Source organism: Danio rerio, chromosome 4, assembly GCF_049306965.1.
Source record: "Danio rerio strain Tuebingen ecotype United States chromosome 4, GRCz12tu, whole genome shotgun sequence".
Taxonomy (NCBI): Eukaryota; Metazoa; Chordata; class Actinopteri; order Cypriniformes; family Danionidae; genus Danio; species Danio rerio.
The window spans coordinates 45702447-45723782 of NC_133179.1; the positions used below are offsets into that span (position 1 = coordinate 45702447).

Consider the following 21336-nt stretch of genomic DNA (forward strand, 5'->3'; position numbering starts at 1 on the left):
TACCTTTTTGACAAAAAATCATGACCACTTTTTATTACTTTACTTTTTATGTTACTTTAACTTATTTAAATAAGTTAATCATGCTCCAACTAAATTTTCTTTCCAGTTTTTCAAAGTTTAACTTAATATTTTAGTCAGTTTGATTAATATAAGTTTGAATAGAAAAGTTAAAAACTGTGTAGTTATAACCTGTAGTCTGTTAGACTTGCTGCATGTTTATTTTGGTCAATGTCTGTTCATGCTCTTCTCTTTCTGTGCTATCAAACAGACTATATATATATATATATATATATATATATATATATATATATATATATATATATATATATATATATATATATATATATAATTTTATTTTTTTTATCTATGCTTTACGTTATTTATCAGCTCCTCCTTGCATTCGTCATGTGGTATATTGCACACGATAGCCTTATCTTTGACAAATGAAATCACAGCATGTTCATTTAAAAGTGATCATGGCTGCATTTTTCATCTTCATCATCACCTTTGAGAGGGAAGATCACTGTTGGCAGTGTTTTGAACACTTAAGGGCACTCAAAAGAACACGTATGGCTGATTTCCATTTTGTCTGGGTGCCAGTGACATCCTAAGTGCACTTCTGGCATTTGGCTGTCTGTAGAACACTTAAGACTAACATATATTTAAAGTGAAAAACATGATTATCTCAAGGAGCTGATTTTTCTGATATGAAAGCTTGTTTCTGAGCCTATTCTTGTGTATTTTGGAACATTCAATTTGGGTATTTGTTCCAAATCTTTAGGTAAAATAATAGAATATAATGAAAATAAAATTGTTCACTCAACAAAAATCATTGGCTCTTAAATCTATTGCATTTCTAACATCTATGGGTCATCATTTGTGCCTCCTGAAAGTTTTTTAGTTGAATCAATTGAACTTTTCTAGTCATCTCAACTCACATCAGTCAAACTGACTGAAAATGTTACAAAGTTGAACTTTGTTGAACTCAAAATATTTAGTTGAAACCTGACTAACTATTTAAAATGAGTTTAAAAATGTAGTTGTAACATGATTAACTTATAAATAAGTTAAAGTTAAACAATTTTTTCCCTTTTTTGTCAAGTTTTTAAAGTGTATTATTTTAGCATAAAGTTTTTTAGCAAACATCATTTTGTTGTCTGATGACAGTCAAATATTAAGTCTACAAGTGTTTGTCTGTCATACATCCACTCACTGGCCACTTTATTAGGTACGCCTGTCCAATTGCTCGTTAACACAAATTTCTAATCAGCCAACCACATGGCAGCAACTCAATACACACGGACTGCTGCAGTTCAAACTGAGCATCAGAATGTGGAAGAAAGTTGATTTAAGTGACTTTGAATGTGACATTGTTGTTGGTGCCAGACTGGCTGGTCTAAGTATTTCAGAAACTGCTGAACTTCTGGGATCTTTATGCATAACCATCTCTAAGGTTTACAGAGAATGATCTGAAAAAGAGAAAATATCCAGTGAGTGGCAGTTCTGTGGATGCAAATGCCTTGGCAATGAGTTCGCCGTACTCAAATGGCCTCCACAGTCACCAGACTCAATCCAAAAGAGCACCTTTGTAATGTGGTGGACCGAAAGAGTCGCATCATGGATGTGCAGCCGTCATATCGGCAGCGACTGTGTGATGCTATTATGTCAATATGGACCAAAATCTCTGAGGAATATTTCCAGTACCTTGTTGAATCTATGCCATGAAGGATTAAGGCAGGTCTGAAGGCAAAAGGGGGTCCATCTCGGTACTAGTACGGTGTATCTAATAAAGTGGCCAGTGAGTAAATGTTTAGGATAAACTACAGACTTTTGAGTCAAAATATACAGCTATAGACATAACATTAGGGATTAGAGATTCTCAATTTCTCTGGGTTTGTTAGTTGTGGTTAATAAATCTTTCGAGTAAAGTCAAATCTTATTATTAGTTCTTTTTTCACAGTGTACAAAGGAGTGATTATTGATTTCAAATCCGTCAAAACTATTTAAACACACACCTAAACTTCCAAACATTTTATTGCATTACACAACAGTAAGATCATTTTCAATCATTACTATCCTAAAACATCAACCATAGCAGGTATGTGATCAATCATTAAAGAGTAATAAGCATGATTAATGTAGAAGTAGTGCACATTTTACAATAAGTTTCCTAATTCCCAATGCTCTATTAATGGTAAATCATGTATGAATCATGAATGAATCGTGAATAACATGCAGACTGTAGATTGTGTGGTGCTAAACCATTGTACTTTATATGCAACTAACACATTATGGCTCCTGATGTTACTTTGAGGAAGCAACTTGATCTGTCTGTGCTTGAATAGAATTATTTACATCATTATTACCTTTAATCTTTCACAAAACAGTCTGCATTGTCTTTCATTGTAGGCTTTTTCTTAGTTTTCATGACCTACAGTTGAGCTTTGGCATATATTCTCCATATATATATATATATATATATATATATATATATATATATATATATATATATATATATATATATATATATATATATATATATATATATATATATATATGTGTATATATGTGTATATACTGTATGTGTGTTAAATGCGCTGACACTTTAGTCAGTATAATCCAGTTAAATGTGCATATAGCACAGGATTTTAAGATCAGAATGTGTTCGAATATAAATGGATCAGTTTTCAGAAATCTAACAGCTATTCGGTCGGAAAAAACACATAAAGTGACCAGGTGGACAGGCCCTCAGATTCTCTTGCTTGCTTGTGACCTGATGTAGGCCCAAAAATTGTCTCAATAAATTACTATTTAAGAGCAACAGTAGTTGAGCACCTGCCTTGGATGTGCGCATACTGACCCCTTTTTTAATTGTGCCAGTCATTTTGACAAAAAATTTTTTAGTTTGCTAGGCTTCATTTAATTAAAGTAATAAACAATTGTTCAGTTGAATAATGCACAATCACATGGTAGCCTACACAACACATGGTTCAGTCATTAGAGAATGTGTCATTAGATTATCATTTATTACAGTCGAATCGTATGTATTTACCTGGCTTGCAAGTCATGCACAAAAGGCCTTTATTGCAGTTAACACACTTTTTCTCTATACAGGAATCCTGCTGTCAAAATTGCTGCTAAAAAGAAAAGATATAAAAGAAGCCAACCCAAGGATGATGGTAGGAAAATACTATTTTGTTATTACATATAATATAACATAATAGAATATAATAAGTATATAAAGTTATATAGTAAGTATTTTGATTTTAAAATTATATAATTCGTAAATCATAAACTCTTTAACTAATCCTAATCATAAAGATAATAATATAAATAATAATTTTAAACCTGAAATGTCTACAGTGTATTATCTTTTTATTGGTATTTTATTGCAGGCCTGATAAAACATTTAAACAATCATAAAAGGCCTGATAATATTTTATTATCAACTGATTAACTATTAGTCAAATTAAACCTGAAATTATGATGTGCATTTACTTCTGGTCTAATATTTCAAGTATTCAATATTAAAAATATTGACTAGCATTTATTTAAGTTGGAACTGGTTTGAACCTGCCGTTTATATAGTGTAATCTCTTGGAAGTTTTCTCCATCTTTGCTAGATCTTAAATTAGACTTTAGGTAAAAGACTTTATTATGCAAAATTATGCCGTGTAACGACCCAACGTATACATTGTGACCCAATATCAACAATGTGCTAACACAAAGTTAACTTAAACGTCTCGGTAAGTACCAGAGAATTCACAAGAGCTTATTCTAAAAAAAGAATGACTGTCATCAAAAGGCAACAAAGGATTTATTAACTTTATTTATATTTACTAAATAAAATTATACAAGTCAGTAAAACTATTGTAAATAGGACTTTATTCTTGTTTGTGATTTTAAAAAGAAATTATTTGGGTTTTTAATACATTTAGGAAAGTTTGCGAGAAAAAATGAGAGTTGTAGATTATTGACATGATGTCAGACAGAATCACACTGGTGAATTCTTCCCTTTCTGTGGTTTTGTTTTTGCTACTGTTACATCAAGGTGGAATGGTTTGTATTTACAGAATTTTTTATTTTTTTCCACAGCCTGCCAGTTTCACAGCAAATTGGAAATTTTTCCAGTACAATATGTGTCCAAGACACGTGAAAACAAGGTTAGTTAGCTATACCATATGACTGCATTGTGTGAATAAATGAATGAATTAAACTATCCTACACTGTAAAAAATTGCTGTTAAAAAACGGTCAGATTCTACGGTAAAATAATGTTTTTTCACTAAAACAGTAATATTCTGTTAAAAACAGTGCATTCTGGGTAACATTTTTGTTTTCGAGAAAGTAACCAACAGCAGAAAACTGTGAGCTAACAGAGTTCAGATTCGATGTTTTGAAGTCTGTGTTTGAAATCACGCTTTGTGTCCTTGTTCACTATTTCATACACTAGTTAACTAATATAGTTCACCTGACAGAGTTAATGGACACTAATGAGTGAATTCAGACACTGATGAACACCTGCTGTTAATAATCACAATTACTGAAGAAAATAAACAAGAAACACAAACAGTGACTTGAGTTACAACATTAAATAAAATAAAATAAAATAAAACAGCTTCAGTCTCAGCAGAGGATCATTAAATAACTCCACAAACAACAGCAGACACACACTTATTACTGACTGATTTGACTTCCATACTATTCCCATTGAGATCCAACAGAAATTAAGGTGTTTTTTGTGTCACCGTAATGGAGTGAGGGGCTGGTTTAGTTGGGCTCTTCACCCTTGAACTTATTAATTCAGACTCTCCAATTACTATAATAAAGAGTTAACAAAGTGCTTGTATTATAGCAGTCAAGTTAGAAAGTCAATAAATAGAGAAATCTATTTGTCTGAAATTAGTTCTGATAAATGTTTTGGTATAAATCTGGAAGAAGGGCCTCATGCAATAGATTTTATGCTTAGTTGCAGGTATTAATTTAATTAATGAGAAGTGGAAACAGAAATGATTCCTCTGTAATTACTTAACAGTTAAGAAATAACATACAAAAACAGTTCAGTTATGACAAATACACACTCAGACCTCATGAATCTGACCTTGTATCTCAACAATGGTAACATCTCAAATGTTTCATGCTGCAATGCATGCTGGGAGTGGCACGGTACAAATATCCCAGCATGCATTGCGGTATAAATAAATGTTGTATAATGGTCACACAGTTTTCTTTATTTGTGTTTGATTCTGCTGTTGTTTATGTTTAGACTTTCAGTTGCCTGTTTGTGAGTTAAACTGTTAATTTTGTTAGTTGTCACCATTATTGAGGTTCATATGCTGATTATTGATGTCTCTTTGAGTGCGATTTACACCATAGAGCAGTGTTATTGTCCAAGATATTCTTAAAAACTTCCAGAAATCATTGCCATATGAAGACCTATAATGCAAAACAATAGATTTAACATTGAATAGGAGCAGTAAATTTTATTATACTAAATGAGAACAGACTCTGCCATTTAATAGCAACATGAACATCACCAGATCTTATTTAGGTTTTTGGCTGGCTTGCCACAACAAAGGAGCTTTTTAAACAAAGTTCTTAACAATTGCAGCAGCCAAGATATATAAATGTTAAAAATGACAGGGCTAAGAGCCCAACTAAAGCAAACTCTGTTCTCCATGATGGTGACGTAAAACTTTAACTTTTTCTCAAGAAGGACTTTAGTAGATGTTATACAAAAATACATGTATTAAGTAATAAGTGTAGCTGGTGATGATGTTTGTAGAGTTGTTTAATCATCCGCTGATCATTTAAATGATTTAATCATTTGTTGTTCTTCAGGTTATTTCATTATAAAGCTGTGACTAAAGTTTTGTATGTTCTGTTCTTGTTTTTTCCCTTCACTATCTCTTCATTTGTTCATTGTTAATCCTCAATTATCATTTAATTAGTCAGTTAATTAATGAATTTACTTCAGCTTTGCTACATGTTTCTTGAACACTCAGTAGTGTGGACACTTCAATAAAAACTGAAGTATATGCTCTGGGGTTTAAAGGGTTAAAGGTGTGAGAGGTAAAAACACAGTGTAAAAATGTATTTTAACAGTAATATACTGTTAATTTACACAACGGAAATAGACTGTAAAAAAACAGTAGATTGCTGGCAACCACAGCTGCCAGTAGATTACTGTTAAATCAAGGAAAAAACAGTATTTTACTGTAAAACCTGAAGCTAATTTCTTCTGTGTGTCACCGTTGTGGAGGAGAGTAGAGCCAGTGTATGAGTTAAAGATGAACAATAAACTGCTGATGTTATTCTGTATGTTTCTCTATTTAAAGATAGCGGCTGTTTAGTGGCTGATGCAGTCAGAATCTCTCTGGTGATTCCAGATTTACATGTATGTGTGCTGTTGTGAAAAATAAGACATTAGAGTTAAACCGAACTTTTCTAATTAACTAAAATAAGTTATCATCATGATTATGCTTCTAAGCATATATAGCACATTACTTCATAAACTCATTCAGCAGTTGACCAAGTTGAGGCAGTTGCTTTCAGTGAGCAAAATGAGTTCACTTGAGTATTGTGTAAATCAATGTAGTCCATGTATTTTTACAGCAACATACTGTAAAATAACAGTACATCGCTGGCAACTGCAGCTGCCAGTATTTTACTGTTTTTTAACGGGACAATTTTTAACAGTGTGTAAGTGCAACTGGGCTAACACAAATGTGTTCATCTTCCTTCCTAAACATAATGATCACTTTAAAATCTTCCTCATCCATTTTCCTTCTCACCATGCGCTCATTTTCCTCACTACTATTTTCCTCCAGACCCCTCTTTTGGCTTATATTAGTCCTTTCATTGACCCCATCTCTATTTTTTCTTCCTTTATCTTTGCCTTTCCCATTTCCAGCTGCCACCCAGTCATCACTATCCCCATTGCCCTCATTTTCATATCCAGATCCTGCCATCATGTCCCATTCACTTACCGGCTCATGCCAACTGCCTCCTTCTTTCCACTCTCCGTCTCGATCCAGCTTGTCTTACTGAATCTTTAGTTCAAATAAAGTCCAGATATCCAAGCAAAAATAAATAAATAAATAACACTATAGAAATAGTTGGCGTTTTGAACCAGAAACCATGCGTCTCACCACAAGCGTACGATTCTACCAGCTGACTTCCTTAAGTCAAGACTATAATAAAGATACAGACAGAGAGTATAAGGCAGGAACACTGGGATATAAATGACTCAGGAAGACATCTGTATACAATCCAATGGTGAATCTGTGAAGGAAGAGAAATGGGGAATAATCGGAGTGAGGAAATGGTCATAACCGCTTCAGAATAGCACATACAGGACTAAACAAGACACTGTGTTTATAGAGAAGCACACACATGACTTATACTCACATTGTAATCAGTGTGAAACATGTGCAGCATGTAATAACAGAATGTCAAGATTATCCATACAAAAGACAAATAATAAGAGAAGTATTTATTAGATATAATCTTACATTTACTCTGGATTATATACTAGTCAACATATGGAGGCTACAATAATTAATGTCTGAAAGAATCTGGTCTGTTAGAAAGAATTTACAATTTTAACCGGATTTCTTTGTTTAATCAGCGATTTATTTCCCTTGAATTTATGGTGAGATTTTCCCCGTGTCTCTCTCCATGTTAGAATTCGCCAGTCCAGCAGGAGGCGGTGAAGCACATTATAGTTTGACAACCGCCAAAATACTGAAGAAGTTGGCAAACCGAAAGCGTCAAAGAGCTCACATCGTGTTCCTGCTGCACGAGAGCGTCTGTACTTCTGCATGTGAGTTTAACACTTCTACATTACGCTGATTTGTGGAGATGATGAAGGGTTTATATGTGTATTAGCGTGTTTATAAGCGTGGTTTATAGCACTGTCTGCTCCTGAAGCTCAAAGCCTCAAACACCGATTAAACACGGTCAAAACACGGTCATTTGAACAATATAATGGGTTATTTTTTATCCCTTAAAAGTGTTTGTGCACTTCTATATCAGGTTGACTCGATAATGTCACATCATTCAGCACAAAATAAACTTTAAACAGAGTCCGGAAATCGAAAGTGAAAGCAGAGCTTCCGTTAACCGGAAGAGTGCGGATGATCCTTAAACTGCATTAACTGTCCATCATTTCTTCCTCAAGCAAATGTGTAAATATTAGATCTGTTCAGCAATATTGTTAATTGCATTGGCATATTTTTCTGATGTTTTCCCAGCTTGCAGTAGTCGATCAAAAAGCTATTTAGTTTCTTATGACTGTATGAACACTAGCAGTGGAATTTACTGAGATGTGAAGGGGCGCCACCTAAAATCTTGCCTAGGGCGCCGAATTGGTTGGGGCCGGGCCTGCTGGTAACGTTTTAATACTAAATAACTATTAACTAAGCAAATAAATAAATCAAATAATAAGTTAATAGCTGTCTAAAGCAGAAGTTATCGTGACAGACAAACTGCAGTAATGTTAATCATTTTATTTATATATGCGGTGAATGCAGTGAGATGACTGAGACTCAGTTTGTGGTGTCCCTCATCATGCGATGTGTTTGAGTGCGGTGTTGTTAGTGAAGTGAGCATTGATTGCTATAAAGTGTGCTGTTCTTCATCTCAGTATATTGTCATCTCCAGGTGATGGTCAGCGGCTGATAGTTTCCTGAAAGCTCTGCTAATGTCTGCATTGGTGTTTTAGCTGCAGTATGGCAGAGGAGCGAGTCAAGGACTCTCTCTCAGAGAAACACAGGTATTGACTCTGTTTTTACACCATTATTTCAACACTTTCTCTGAAGAACAAAGACCAACAACAATGCACCTATTTGTGCTGCTATTGCCTGATCAAATGATGGACAAAGCTTCAGTTTAGCTTCAGCAAATGTGTTTAAATCATTCTAGATTACAGACAGCTTTACCAGAGCTCAATGTGTGTCATGTGTAGGGCCAGACAGATTCTGCGGACGTTTTTTGCTATTTCTGCTGAGAATTTTGGTAAAAAATCTGTGGATTTCTGCGGAATGATTTTGGGAGTATCATGACTAAAACTTTAATATGTGAAATAAAAAATAATACCTTTTAAACTTTTATTTAATGTTTAAAATGCAAATCCAATATGATTCACTTTATTTGGTAAACAAAGCAAGTGTCTCATATAATATCTCTACTAAAAGACTGAAAATATGACTGTTCAAACTGCATTGTGCATAAATCTGATGAAAATTTTCATATTAGTCAATAATATTACTTTAATTAATGAAAAAACTTAATAAATACAGATTTACACACGTTCAAGTAAATAAACAGAATTAACAATGGGCTAAAAATCGGTGGAATTGTGCGTGCACAGATTCCGTGTGGGCCTAGTCATGTGTCTGTTTACCCATGATATCTGTGTAGCAGACCTGATCAGACAGACTTTCAGCCAACTATTAGTTTGTGCTGAATTAAACTACACAAACTCATTAAACTCTTAAAGTTTGTCCTGCAGTTTATTCCTCTGGTGTGTTTGTGTGTTCAGTGTGAGATCAGGATCATGTTTGTCCAGAGAGAACTTCAGAGAGAAAACACCATCATCTGCCAAAAGGTATGAATGATTTTTTTTTTTTTTATCACGTGTCAGGCAATCTTCTAAAATCACATTTTTTTAACAATAAACCACAAAAAGTACCACAAATTCATAAAACTATTATTATCACCCCTTAGACCAGGGATGGGCAAACTTGATCCTCGAGGGCTGGTGTCCCTGCAGAGTTTTGTTCCAACACTAGTCAAACACACCTAAACAAACTAATCAGTGTCTTCAAGATCACTTGAACTCTATAGGGAGGTCTGTTTGAATAGGGTTGGAGCTAAAATATGCAGGACACTGGCCCTTCTGGATCAAGTTTGCCCTAACAAATGGCATCAAAACTTCATTTGTTGCTTTATTAAACTATAAAGAAAAATAAAATAAAATACAAGCTAACTTTGTCGTTATTTTTAGACATTCAAAACGTGAACAATAATTTCTAGTTCATAAGAAATAACCTTCTTGCAATACACAAGTGGCTTAGGTAGTGCAGCTCATCCTGGATGGCACTTCAATGTGAACTGTGGCAAGAATCATATCGATCCTACCATCGATCCTACCAGACGACCATCGATAACGTTCTGCTGCCTGCAACATCCTCCAGCATGATTGGTGTGATGTGGGGTGGCATTTCTGATGCAGATGCAGTGTTCGCCAGAGGTAGCCTGACTACCATTAGGTACAGAGATGAGATCCACAAACCCCTTGTAAGACCATATACCTGTGCTGTCGGGCTCCTCCTTAAGCAAGACAACGCTAGACTTCATGTGGCTGGAGTGTTATCGGTTCTTACAAGACTAAAGCATTGATTCTATGGACTGGCCCGCTTGTACCCAAGACCCTGAATCCATTTGAGCACATCTGGGACATCATATCTCGCTCCATCCACCAAAGCCACATTGAACCACAGACTGTCCAGGATTTGGCAGATGCTTTAGTCCAGGTCTGGGAGGAGATCCCTCAGGAGATCATCCACCACCTAATCAGGAGGATGCCCAGAAACTGTCGGGATGTGGAGGCCACACACTCTACTGAGCCCCATTTTAACTTGTGTCAAAGACACTGCATCAAAGTTAGATCAGCCTGTAGTGTGTTTTTCCTCTTCAATTTTAAGTGTGACTCCAAAACCAGACCTCCATGGGTTGATAAATCGCATTTACATTGATAATTTATATGTGATTTTGTTTTTAGCACATTTAGCTATGTAAAGAACAAAGTATTTAATAAGAATAATTCATTCCTTCAGATTTAGGATATGTTATTTTAGTGAGCAGTGTATTACTGCAATGACAAATGACAAACTTTTTTGTTTGTTAAACTATAGAACAAATAAAAACCCACAAGCTTTTTTAGTTATTATTTTTTTGACATCCAAAAAGTAAAATTCGGCATGATCAGGGACATTTATGAGCAAATAATGAACACTAAGAGTGATACAAGTAATGCTTCTTTAACTACAGTGAACACTTAAACTCATCTAACACACATTCAGCTGCTATAGGAAGAGGCAATACAAGTGAATAATAAAGGTTTAACCTTAGCTAATTGAGCTCATAGGAAATTATGAATGAATGCAGCAGATTATGATGCTTCTTTTCCTATGATGTGTTTGTGTGTTCAGTGTGAGATCAGGATCATGTGTGTCCAGCTCTGTGTCTCTGAAGAGTGACCGGTCTAAAGATCGTCCACTAAACTTCAGAGAGAAAACACCATCATCTGCCAAAAGGTATTTTGTGTTTCACATTATTGCTCACATATGGACCGTTTTTAATATTTTATGTGAACCAACAATTCAGTAAAGAGAGCCATTCCTGAATAAATCAGTTGTTTGAGTAAATCAAATGAATCAATGACTTTGGCGACTCATTTACAGACACCTAGTGGCAGATTTAGTTTTTATGCAGAGAATCTTTCAGTATATTATAATATATATATATACAACAGTTCTGCTTGGTTCTTGAACCTGATTGGCTGATAGCCGTGTGAAATTCTGCAATAACAGCACTGGTCCAGCTTCACCCTTCTGTATTACTCCGCCCACATACACTAGTAAGCAGAGGACCGTCTACAGTTTGACAAATATTCCTGCTGTTATTTAGTGGAGAATGTAGTTGTTTAGATTGCAACAATGCAGTTTATTTATAAGGATAGTGCCTATTTTAAAATATTTATAATTTCTGACAGTGCATCAGCGGCCATTAGCCTGGCATACTGAGCTGACCAAAGACGGTTGACATTATCTGTCCTCAAGATGGTGACAGTGACTGCATAATAAGCCCTTAAAACAGGGGTCACCAAACTTGTTCCTGGCGGTCCGCTGTCCTGCAGATTTTAGCTTCAACCCTAATCAAACACACCTGAACAAGCTAATCAAGCTCTTACTAGGTATACTTGAAACTTCCAGGCAGGTGTTTTAAAAGCAAGTTGGAGCTAAAGTCAGCAGGACACCGGCCCTCCAGGACCGACTTTGGACACCCCTGCCTTAAAATATTAAAACACCCTAATTTCTAACTAAAGCTGATCAAATCAGTATAAAACTGGTAAGCATACCTGCCAACACTCCCATTTTTCCCAGGAGTCTCCTGTATTTTAGACCAATCTCCCACAACCCTCCCGTTTGTTTTTCTCCCAGAAAACTCCTGTAATTTCACCCCACTCCCTTTTTTGGTACAGTCTGGAACACCCCCAGGTATTTAACTTTGGTACAGTATCCTATCGCAGCGGCCACCCAAAACCCAATGCATGATACAGTTACTAACACCACAGTATGGTTACTTTCCTATCCCAGTTCTAAAGAGTGTTATTCAGAGACCTCAACTCAACCCTGTTGTATAAACGCAATATCACACTCATAACAGTGCAATATGGCTGTATATCAGCACTGGTAGGACACTAACGCACGCCTTCCACTAGTGCTGATATACAGCCATATCACACTGCTATGAGTGTGATATCACTTATATATATATATATACACACAGTTGAAGTCCGAATTTTTTAAGCATAATAGTTTAATTACTCATTTCTAATAACTGATTTATTTTATCTTTGACATGATGACAGTAGGGCGAAGCAGTGGCGCAGTTGGTAGTGCTGTCGCCTCACAGCAAGAAGGTCGCTGGTTCGAGCCTCAGCTCAGTTGGCGTTTCTGTGTGGAGTTTGCAGGTTCTCCCTGCGTTCTCGTGGCTTTCCTCCGGGTGCTCCGGTTTCCCCCACAGTCCAAAGACATGCAGTATAGGTGAATTGGGTAGGCTAAATTATCCGTAGTGTATAAAGTGTGTGAATGTGTGTGTGGATGTTTCCCAGAGATGGGTTGTGGCTGGAAGGGCATCCGATGCGTAAAAACTTGCTGGATAAGTTGGCGGATCATTCTGCTGTGGCGACCCCAGATTAATAAAGGGACTAAGCCGACAAGAAAATTAATGAATGAAAGAATGATGACATTAAATAATATTAGACTAGATATTTTTCAAGACACTTCTATACAGCTTAAAATGAGATTTAAAGGCTGAACTGGGTTAATTAGGTTAACTAGGCAGGTTAGGAGAATTAGTAGCCCCACACAGAATCTGCGACACGCAGAATTCCGCAGGATTCTGCAGATTTTCTGCAGGAAAAAAACTCAAAAGAAATTTGTCTTTAAATTAGTTTTAGCAGAGACGCAACTGCATTTTCACATTTGTTTTTCAGTTAGGGATTAGGTCTAGAGTAACCTAATAAAATGTTTTGTTGGACACTGCACACTAGACTACACTATAATCAATATTATAATTTATTATATTCAATATTATTAAAACGAAACAATGCAATTGACCACAAGCAAAACCCTTTTTAATGTTTGCTTTCATTTTGACATCGCTAACAATAATAAACATCCCAGCAGCAGTCTCAAGTTAGGACACTTAAAAATGCCTTTTGAGTCTAAAGATGACCAGCCTGCCAAGTCAAGTTTACAGTGTCATAAATGAAATGTGTACAGTGCATGAGTGAAGGAGATTTGCCGCATCAACCTCTCATATGCACTGCATGTAGGCTGAATGATAATCTTTAAAAATATATATGCAATACAAAACTTTATACATTTATGTGTTTTGAAATAAAACGGAAAGAAATCAGGAGAGTAAAATATAATTTAAACCACTGGTCTGGCGCTGATACTTTATTGTTTGTAGCGAGAAGAGGAAAAAAAAGCAGATGAAAACCTGCCTGGGGAGACGGCATGGATTATCTGTTCTTCAGAAAAGATCGTAAACATGACATTGTGAAGGCGTTTATCATAACGTAGTTCGTGTTTATGATCATTAATATTAACTAATATTCATTGCATATTATTAACTCTTCTCTCTCTAGACTTGTTCTTGTCGGCGCAATAGGTTTATTGCATGTGTGAATCCGATTATGAAGAATGATTTTGTGATATTTATATATATAATGATATTTATCTATTTATTTTTTTTTAAGTAGAGAGAACATATTCACGGGCAAAAAAAAGTTTCCTCCCGTACCACCAAGAAATAAAGTAGCCTACCTAAGTTAATTGACCTTTTATGTAAAAATTAAGGAATAACTCATAACTTAATTAAATATTAATTAATAAAACATTTGTATAAACGTACATGTTTATTTTTGAACTTTCATTAATAAAACAACACAAAACTGCTTATAAATACTGTAGTTAAATATCAAATAGCTTTAACTGCTTGAAACCGTATAATAATAATTAATTGTTACATATTTAAGAACTTAACAAATGGCCTAAATTGCACTTTACTAATCCGTAATAGTACAAATAGCAATAATTATAAGAAGTACAAAAATATGAGCCTGCTATTGACAATATAAGTCAGATGTTTAAAAAACCAGCGTAAGTTCTGTCCATCTTTTGTTTTCTGTTCATATTTTAAATTCTTTGGCAGAAAAACTAACATGTTGACTTTGTCCAGTTTAAGTGAAGACCTAATTGGGATTATAATGTTTCCAGCAATACACATTCAGACGGTGTGCTTGTAGCACAGATGCACAGATACTCCCACATTTCTCGGTAAGCAGGTTTCTCTACACTGCGGAGCGGCGCGTTCTTAACTTACCAAATATGTTTCTCCATTTCTCATCAATGTCTTCTATTCATCACTTTCTTTTTTGCACCAGGCCATTTCTGGAAATGCCTCTGCGACATCTGACTGACTAGCTGGGCGTTTGCGTTTATAAGAGTTGATTATAGGCGGCTTTTTTCCCTCGCCGCCGTCTATCGCGGTGACGCGATTGTCATGGTGACCGTCACAGCCCTAATTGAATGGCCAATCCCCTGCCATTCTGTGATCGGCAGTGATCGGCAATCTGCAGATCCTGATTTTGGCGATCAGTGATCGGCCACAAAAACGCTGATAGGAGCATCTCTACTAACCACTCTTATATAACATAAATATTTAACAGAATATGCATCAATTATCAATTATAAAGTGTGAGGAACAGTTTTATGTAGTATTTGTCTTGTTTTAGAGACTAAACTTGCCTAAAAACAGTAAAAACAGCAGCGTGGGAGAAGTTGTTGTGTCTTTGAGGTGGTGTCGTCGTGTCATGTCGTTGCCTCCTTTCCCATAGCAACAACCTCCCCGCTCAAGTGTTGGAATGAGACGCGCTCGCACGCACATCGAAGTCATGCAGTATTTACATAAATAAACATGATCACTCCATAAACAATTTAAATAATAACCTTTTATATTAAATCTTGAATTTAAATGCATTTAGCAGTTTTATATACACTATTATTTTTACGATGAGCTTATAAATTATTATAAACTGTTACAAAAAAAAGTCACACTTTATTTGTGCCTCAGATTCACTGTCAAAAATAAATAAGCACCAAATCTAAATGCATGTATATAAAATAAAGATGTCACTCTGTAAAAAGGTATTTATTTTAATATAACAGCCGAAATGCAGAACAGACTTTGATTTTAACTTACACTGGGAAAAATGCTTTAGAAAAAGCCACAATAAAAAAAGCAAACCAGTTTACAGCAGGAAAAAATGTTTTCATTATTTAAAAAAACATAACAATGAAAACAAAACTTTTTTATATTATATTGAATTGAAATTATATGTTGTAGATATTTTGGTCAGTTTAAATGCATTAATGCAGGCAATTTAAAGCTGGACCGACTGACGCAATAGACATGATGTATGTCGCGTTTGTTTCATTTATTATGCACACGAAAACTTACTTGTAAACCAAATATGTTGCTGGATTCTTTCATGGGCATGAGAGATAAAGTGCTTATGAAGTGCTCAGTTTGATGAGCTGGAACAATAGAACACACGACCGAATGAACATGCGTATGTTTGGCTGAACATATATAGATGTTAGAATTAAAAGGGCTGATGTGTTGTCCTTCAGCCGACATCGGCCCAACATATGTGAGCTGTCTGGGGATATTATATTTACTCTCTGTTAGTTGTGGTTTTAATCTGTCAGAATATTTAACACACACAGTCAGCAAGATTGTGTACAATCATCATGAAAAGTATCATGAAGTGCTGTTTAAACAGTGTTTTAATGATGAAATGTTGAGTAAATCTGCTGTGTTGACTCCAGTGTGTGCAGCGCTGAACTTTAATCTTCTCTGTTTTAGTTCAGTTCATCAGAAGAGAGCAGAAGCAGAGCCCAGCTGTGTGTCTATGAAGAGTGACGCGTCTATGGAGCGACCAATAGCATTTAAGAGTGGAAACACAGGACCTGCTGTCAGGTAGATCATCTCTTTAATATCTGCAACTGATGAGTATTTTCATAATAAATGAATCAGGTAGTTAGTGTTGTGGATTAGTGTTGTGGTTTCAGATGTTAGATGTTGTATCTGAGCTCTGCAGGATAGTGCTTGAAGATCTCCGCTTTACACTTCAGGCCACAATTGATGGTGTTAACAAACCAATCAGCGCTTTATTAATAGTTAGTGAGGTAGAAGGTGGGTTTAGGTTTTGGGTAGGGTTAGGGATCCACAATAAGATCATACTGTATGACTACTAATGAGCAGTTCATATGTTCACATTCCACAGATAATAAGCCGGTAGTTAATAGTATGAATTGTGAGCTGAACTAAAGTGTTCCCGATCTCCTGCCATAAAGAGCTTTTCCTGCACACTTTCCCCTGCTGTTTCTGTGCTGTACTGATCAGCCATTCCTCTGATCTGAGTCTGTTTTCACTGAAGCGCAGTCATCATCATGTTGTGTTGGCCTCATAGATGCTGCTGATCAACACATTTGGTTTCTAGAATTGATATTTCTCGAGTTCTCCTGCTCATTCAGTCATGATAGATGATGGTAAATGAACTTGTCTTGCTGTCCTCAAAGTCTGGACTGGAGCTCTGCAGACAAACCCCCAATGAGTGACCTTCTGAAGACTGAGTGATGAGGAGGAGGATAAGGGGAGCTGCTGGAGGCGGGAATAACAGTCAGCTGACACAGTGCAGTTTATACTGCTGCTTATATAGTCATGTGATGATGATTGACACGCCTGCATGATTAAGCTCCTCCCACACCTACACTGTGGACTTCATTCAGTGATTTGATGATTAGTTTCAGCTCTAATCTGCTCTAATAGTGCTGCATTTCTGTTGGGCTTTCTCTGCTAGAAATGAGTCTTGATCTGTGTTTGCTGATATTTTCACATTCAGACAGTTTCTGTTCAAATATAAAGGAAATTAATTTAAGTGTTTTTGTAAATGAAGAATGATTAATATCAGGTTTGTGCAGTGTGTGCAGCGCTCAACTTTAATCTTCTCTGTTTTAGCTCAGTTCATCAGAAGAGAGCAGAAGCAGAGCCCAGCTGTCTGTCTATGAAGAGTGACCAGTCTATGGGTGTACCAATAACATTTAAGAGTGAAAACACACGACCTGCTGTCAGGTAGATCATCTCTACACACACATGATCACACTGCAGCATTTATATGATCCTGTGTTTCTAGAAGATCAGATATTAACAAGTATTACATGTACATTAGACTTTAAAACTGAATGTCCACACACTCACATCTGATCATTAGTGAAGTACTGAAGTAGAAATAAGGGACTAAAGTCTCAATACTCAAACTGTTAGAGTTAGTAGAGTGAGTTTACAGGCTTATACAATAGTCAGCAAAGTGTGAAAAGAAAGAGTTTTAGACACTGTTAATAAACAAGTTGTGTGAGACAAACACACCACATTTCACCTGATAATTATGGTCAAAAGAGATTCTGATTTAAGATAAAAATGTATTCAGATTCTCTGATTATTATTATTTTAATAAAGTGCAGCAAAATGACAACGCTGTTACTGAACTCTGAGAGCAAACACTTGTATGATCTGGAGATTATCATGTGAATCAAAAACTATATTCAGTCAGAAAGTGAGCTGACAGAGGACAGAAGCAGAGCAAACACAGTCATTGTGAAGCAGTGAAAGATTCAGACAGCAGAGATGGAGATGCAAAACATTAAATACCTATATGATAATCAAAAACCTTCAGAACTACAGACAGCACAATGCAACACCCAATTTAATACTATTTTCCTAAATATTATTTTTATTATTATTTTGTTATTTGTATGCCGGTTCTAATGTAATTACTATTGAATGGGCATTATCAGTGGTTATCAGCTGATAGTTATGGTTCAGTAGGGACCTTCTGCATCTACTTGTAGGCTCAGTGGGCAGTTATCATCCATCCACATATACTAATAGATAATAGAGTAGATTCAGATCTGTTTTTACATTACTGTGAGGGTTGGGTTTAGCGTAGGGGTAGACATTAATAAAACACAATTTATGTGGATTTTATAAATAATGTAAATAATTATTCTTACTTAAAGCCATATGTGATCTATAGCTAATTAACCATGTGGATGGATGATAACAGCCTACTAGTAGAAGCAAAAGGCCCCTACTTGCCCATATCTATTAGCTGATAACCACTGATAATGCCCATTCAGTCGAGTTAAAAACATTCGAACCGGCATACAAATAACAAATAAATAATAATAATAAAAAATATTTAAATGAAGGAAAATAGTATTATAACTAACTTTACAGTGATCAGTGTGTGGTGTTTAGTTAAATCTCATTAAATCTGTGTATTGTGTCTCAGCTGGTTCAGAGAAAACACACATGGCTTCACTAGAGGATCTTTACACTCACACTCATTGGTTCTTTGTGTTGTTGTTGTTCCTGCAGTGTGGATGGAGATGATCAGACTGGAGACCTGCAGCAGGATTCACTCCAACCAGAACATGATGAACTTCAGAGAGTCAAAGAGCAGCACAAAACCAGCATGAAGAACAAGTATGAGAGATTATTTGAGGGAATCAACCATGGAGAGACTCAAACCCTCCTGAACAGGATCTACACACAGCTCTACATCATAGAAGGAGAGAGTGAAGGAGTGAATGAAGAACATGAGGTTTTACAGATGGAGAAAAGAGCCAGAACAAAACCCTCACAACACACTCCAGTCTACTGCAATGACATCTTTAAAGCCTCAGCTGGAGCAGGACATGAGGAGAAGATCAAGAAGGAGAAAGCCCAGATCAAGACTGTTCTCACTAAAGGCATCGCTGGAATCGGGAAAACCGTCTCTGTGCAGAAGTTCATTCTGGACTGGGCCGAGGGAAAAGACCATCAGGATGTAGATTTCATGTTTGTGCTTCCATTTCGAGAGCTGAACTTGATCAGAGATCATCAGTACAGTCTTCACAGACTTCTGCTGGACTTTCATCCTGAACTTGAAGATCTGGAGCCCAAGATTTATGAGCAGTGTAGAGTTGTGTTCATCTTTGATGGTCTGGATGAAAGCAGAATCACACTCAACTTTTCAGATGAGGAGAAAGTTTGTGCTGTGACTGAATCTTCATCAGTGGCTGTGTTGATGCGGAGCCTCCTGAAAGGAGATCTGCTTCCCTCTGCTCTCATCTGGATCACCTCCAGACCAGCAGCAGCCCATCAGATCCCCTCCAGATACATCAAGCGTCTGACAGAGATTCAGGGATTCACTGAGCCTCAGAAGGAGGAATATTTCAGGAAGAGAATCAGCGACGAGCATCAAGCCAGCAGAATCATCTCCCACATCAGAAGAGCAAGAAGCCTCCAGATCATGTGCCACATACCCGTCTTCTGCTGGATCTCCTCCACTGTGCTTCAGAAGCTCCTGGAAGAAGATGTGAGAGCAGAAATCCCTCAAACTCTGACTGAGATGTACATCCACTTCCTGCTGATTCAGATCAACATGAGGAAGCAGAAGTATGAAGAGAGAGATCCAAAGAATCTGCAGGGAGATCCAGAGAAACTGCAGTCCAACAGAGGAGTTATCAGCAAACTTAAAGTGGCTTTCAGACAGCTAAAGATCAACGTGAGGAAGCAGAAGTATGAAGAGAGAAATCCAAAGAATCTGCAGGGAGATCCAAAGAATCTGCAGTCCAACAGAGGAGTGATCCTCAAACTTGCTGAAGTGGCTTTCAGACAGCTGATGAAGGGCAATGTGATGTTCTATGAGGAGGACCTGATTGAGAGCGGCATAGACGTCACTGACGCCTCAGTGTATTCTGGGATCTGCACTGAGATCTTCAAGGAGGAATCTGTGATTCATCAGAGGAAAGTCTACAGCTTCATCCATCTCAGCTTTCAGGAGTTTCTGGCTGCTTTCTTTGTGTTTTACTGCCATTTAACAGAGAACAGAGAACCGCTGAGGGTGATTTATGATGAAGAATATTCAGATGATGAAGAATATGAATATTCATATGATCAATATCTACAGTCCAGCTCTGAGGAGTCTCTGTATGTTCTGCTCAGTTCAGCAGTAGATAAAGCTGTCAGGAGTAGTAATGGTCATCTGGATCTGTTCCTGCGGTTCCTGCTGGGCGTCTCACTGAAGTCCAATCAGAGACTCTTCCAGGATCTGCTGACACACACAGAGAAGAGCTCAGAGAACATCAGGAGAATCACACAGTACATTAAAGACATGATCAAGAGAGATAAACATCTCTCAGCTGAAAGATCCATCAATCTGTTCCTCTGTCTGCTGGAGGTGAAAGATCAGACTCTGGCCAGAGAGATTCAGGAGTTTGTGAAATCAGACAAACACTCAGAGGAGAAACTCTCTCCTGCTCACTGCTCAACAATCTCCTACATGATTGAGATGTCAGAGGAGCCGCTGGATGAGTTAGACTTTAATAAATTCAACACATCAGCTGAGGGAAGACGGAGACTGACAGCAGCTGTGAGAAACTGCAGAAGAGCTCTGTGAGTATTCATTGATTGATCACAGAAGACACACATCAGTCTGCACTGAAGACTCAGATCAGTTTAGTGAATCACTGCCCTGCTTTAACAGAAAATCTTTAGCTGGCCATATCGTCCCCCTGTGAGATCGCTGATACACCATATTACTGCATGGGGAAGCGGCGGCAGTGTTCTGTTTCCTTATTTGCTCATTTATTTCAGCATTTCTAAACGTATTTAACAAACTTTTTTTGACTTTTTACTCACACAAACAACATTTGTACTTATTTAATAATCTACTTCATTTGCTTTACAGTTTATCCTGGAAAATAACTCAAATCCCTGTAAATCCCTGTGCTCCTCCAGCTGAATAGGACATTTGTTGATGTGTATTTGCTCAAATCTAACACAGTGTTGCTCTTGGATAATTGTGTTTGTTTTCTGATCAGAGAAATAGTGTAATTTTAGACACAGTATTGCCGTCTCGCCGCAGACA

General features: G+C 36.6%; 1 protein-coding gene across 4 annotated transcripts in view; it reads left to right on the forward strand.

Annotated features, from left to right (window-relative positions):
- Window positions 1-3110: 3110 nt before the first annotated feature.
- LOC101882252 (NLR family CARD domain-containing protein 3-like) overlaps window positions 3111-21336 on the forward strand; it is a 305138-nt gene continuing 286912 nt past the window's right edge. For 2 of the 4 annotated variants that reach the window (XM_073947256.1, XM_073947257.1), the window contains exons 1-7: window positions 7687-7824; window positions 8664-8775; window positions 9544-9609; window positions 11216-11320; window positions 16227-16340; window positions 17382-17495; window positions 18801-20861. In XM_073947256.1, coding sequence (XP_073803357.1) covers window positions 8732-8775; window positions 9544-9609; window positions 11216-11320; window positions 16227-16340; window positions 17382-17495; window positions 18801-20861 — 2504 coding nt within the window. In that variant the 5' untranslated portion in view covers window positions 7687-7824; window positions 8664-8731. Of the gene's footprint in view, window positions 3180-4095; window positions 4164-7686; window positions 7825-8663; window positions 8776-9543; window positions 9610-11215; window positions 11321-16226; window positions 16341-17381; window positions 17496-18800; window positions 20991-21336 lie in introns of those variants that run through there. The other 2 variants (XM_073947255.1, XM_073947264.1) reach the window with 2 other exon arrangements.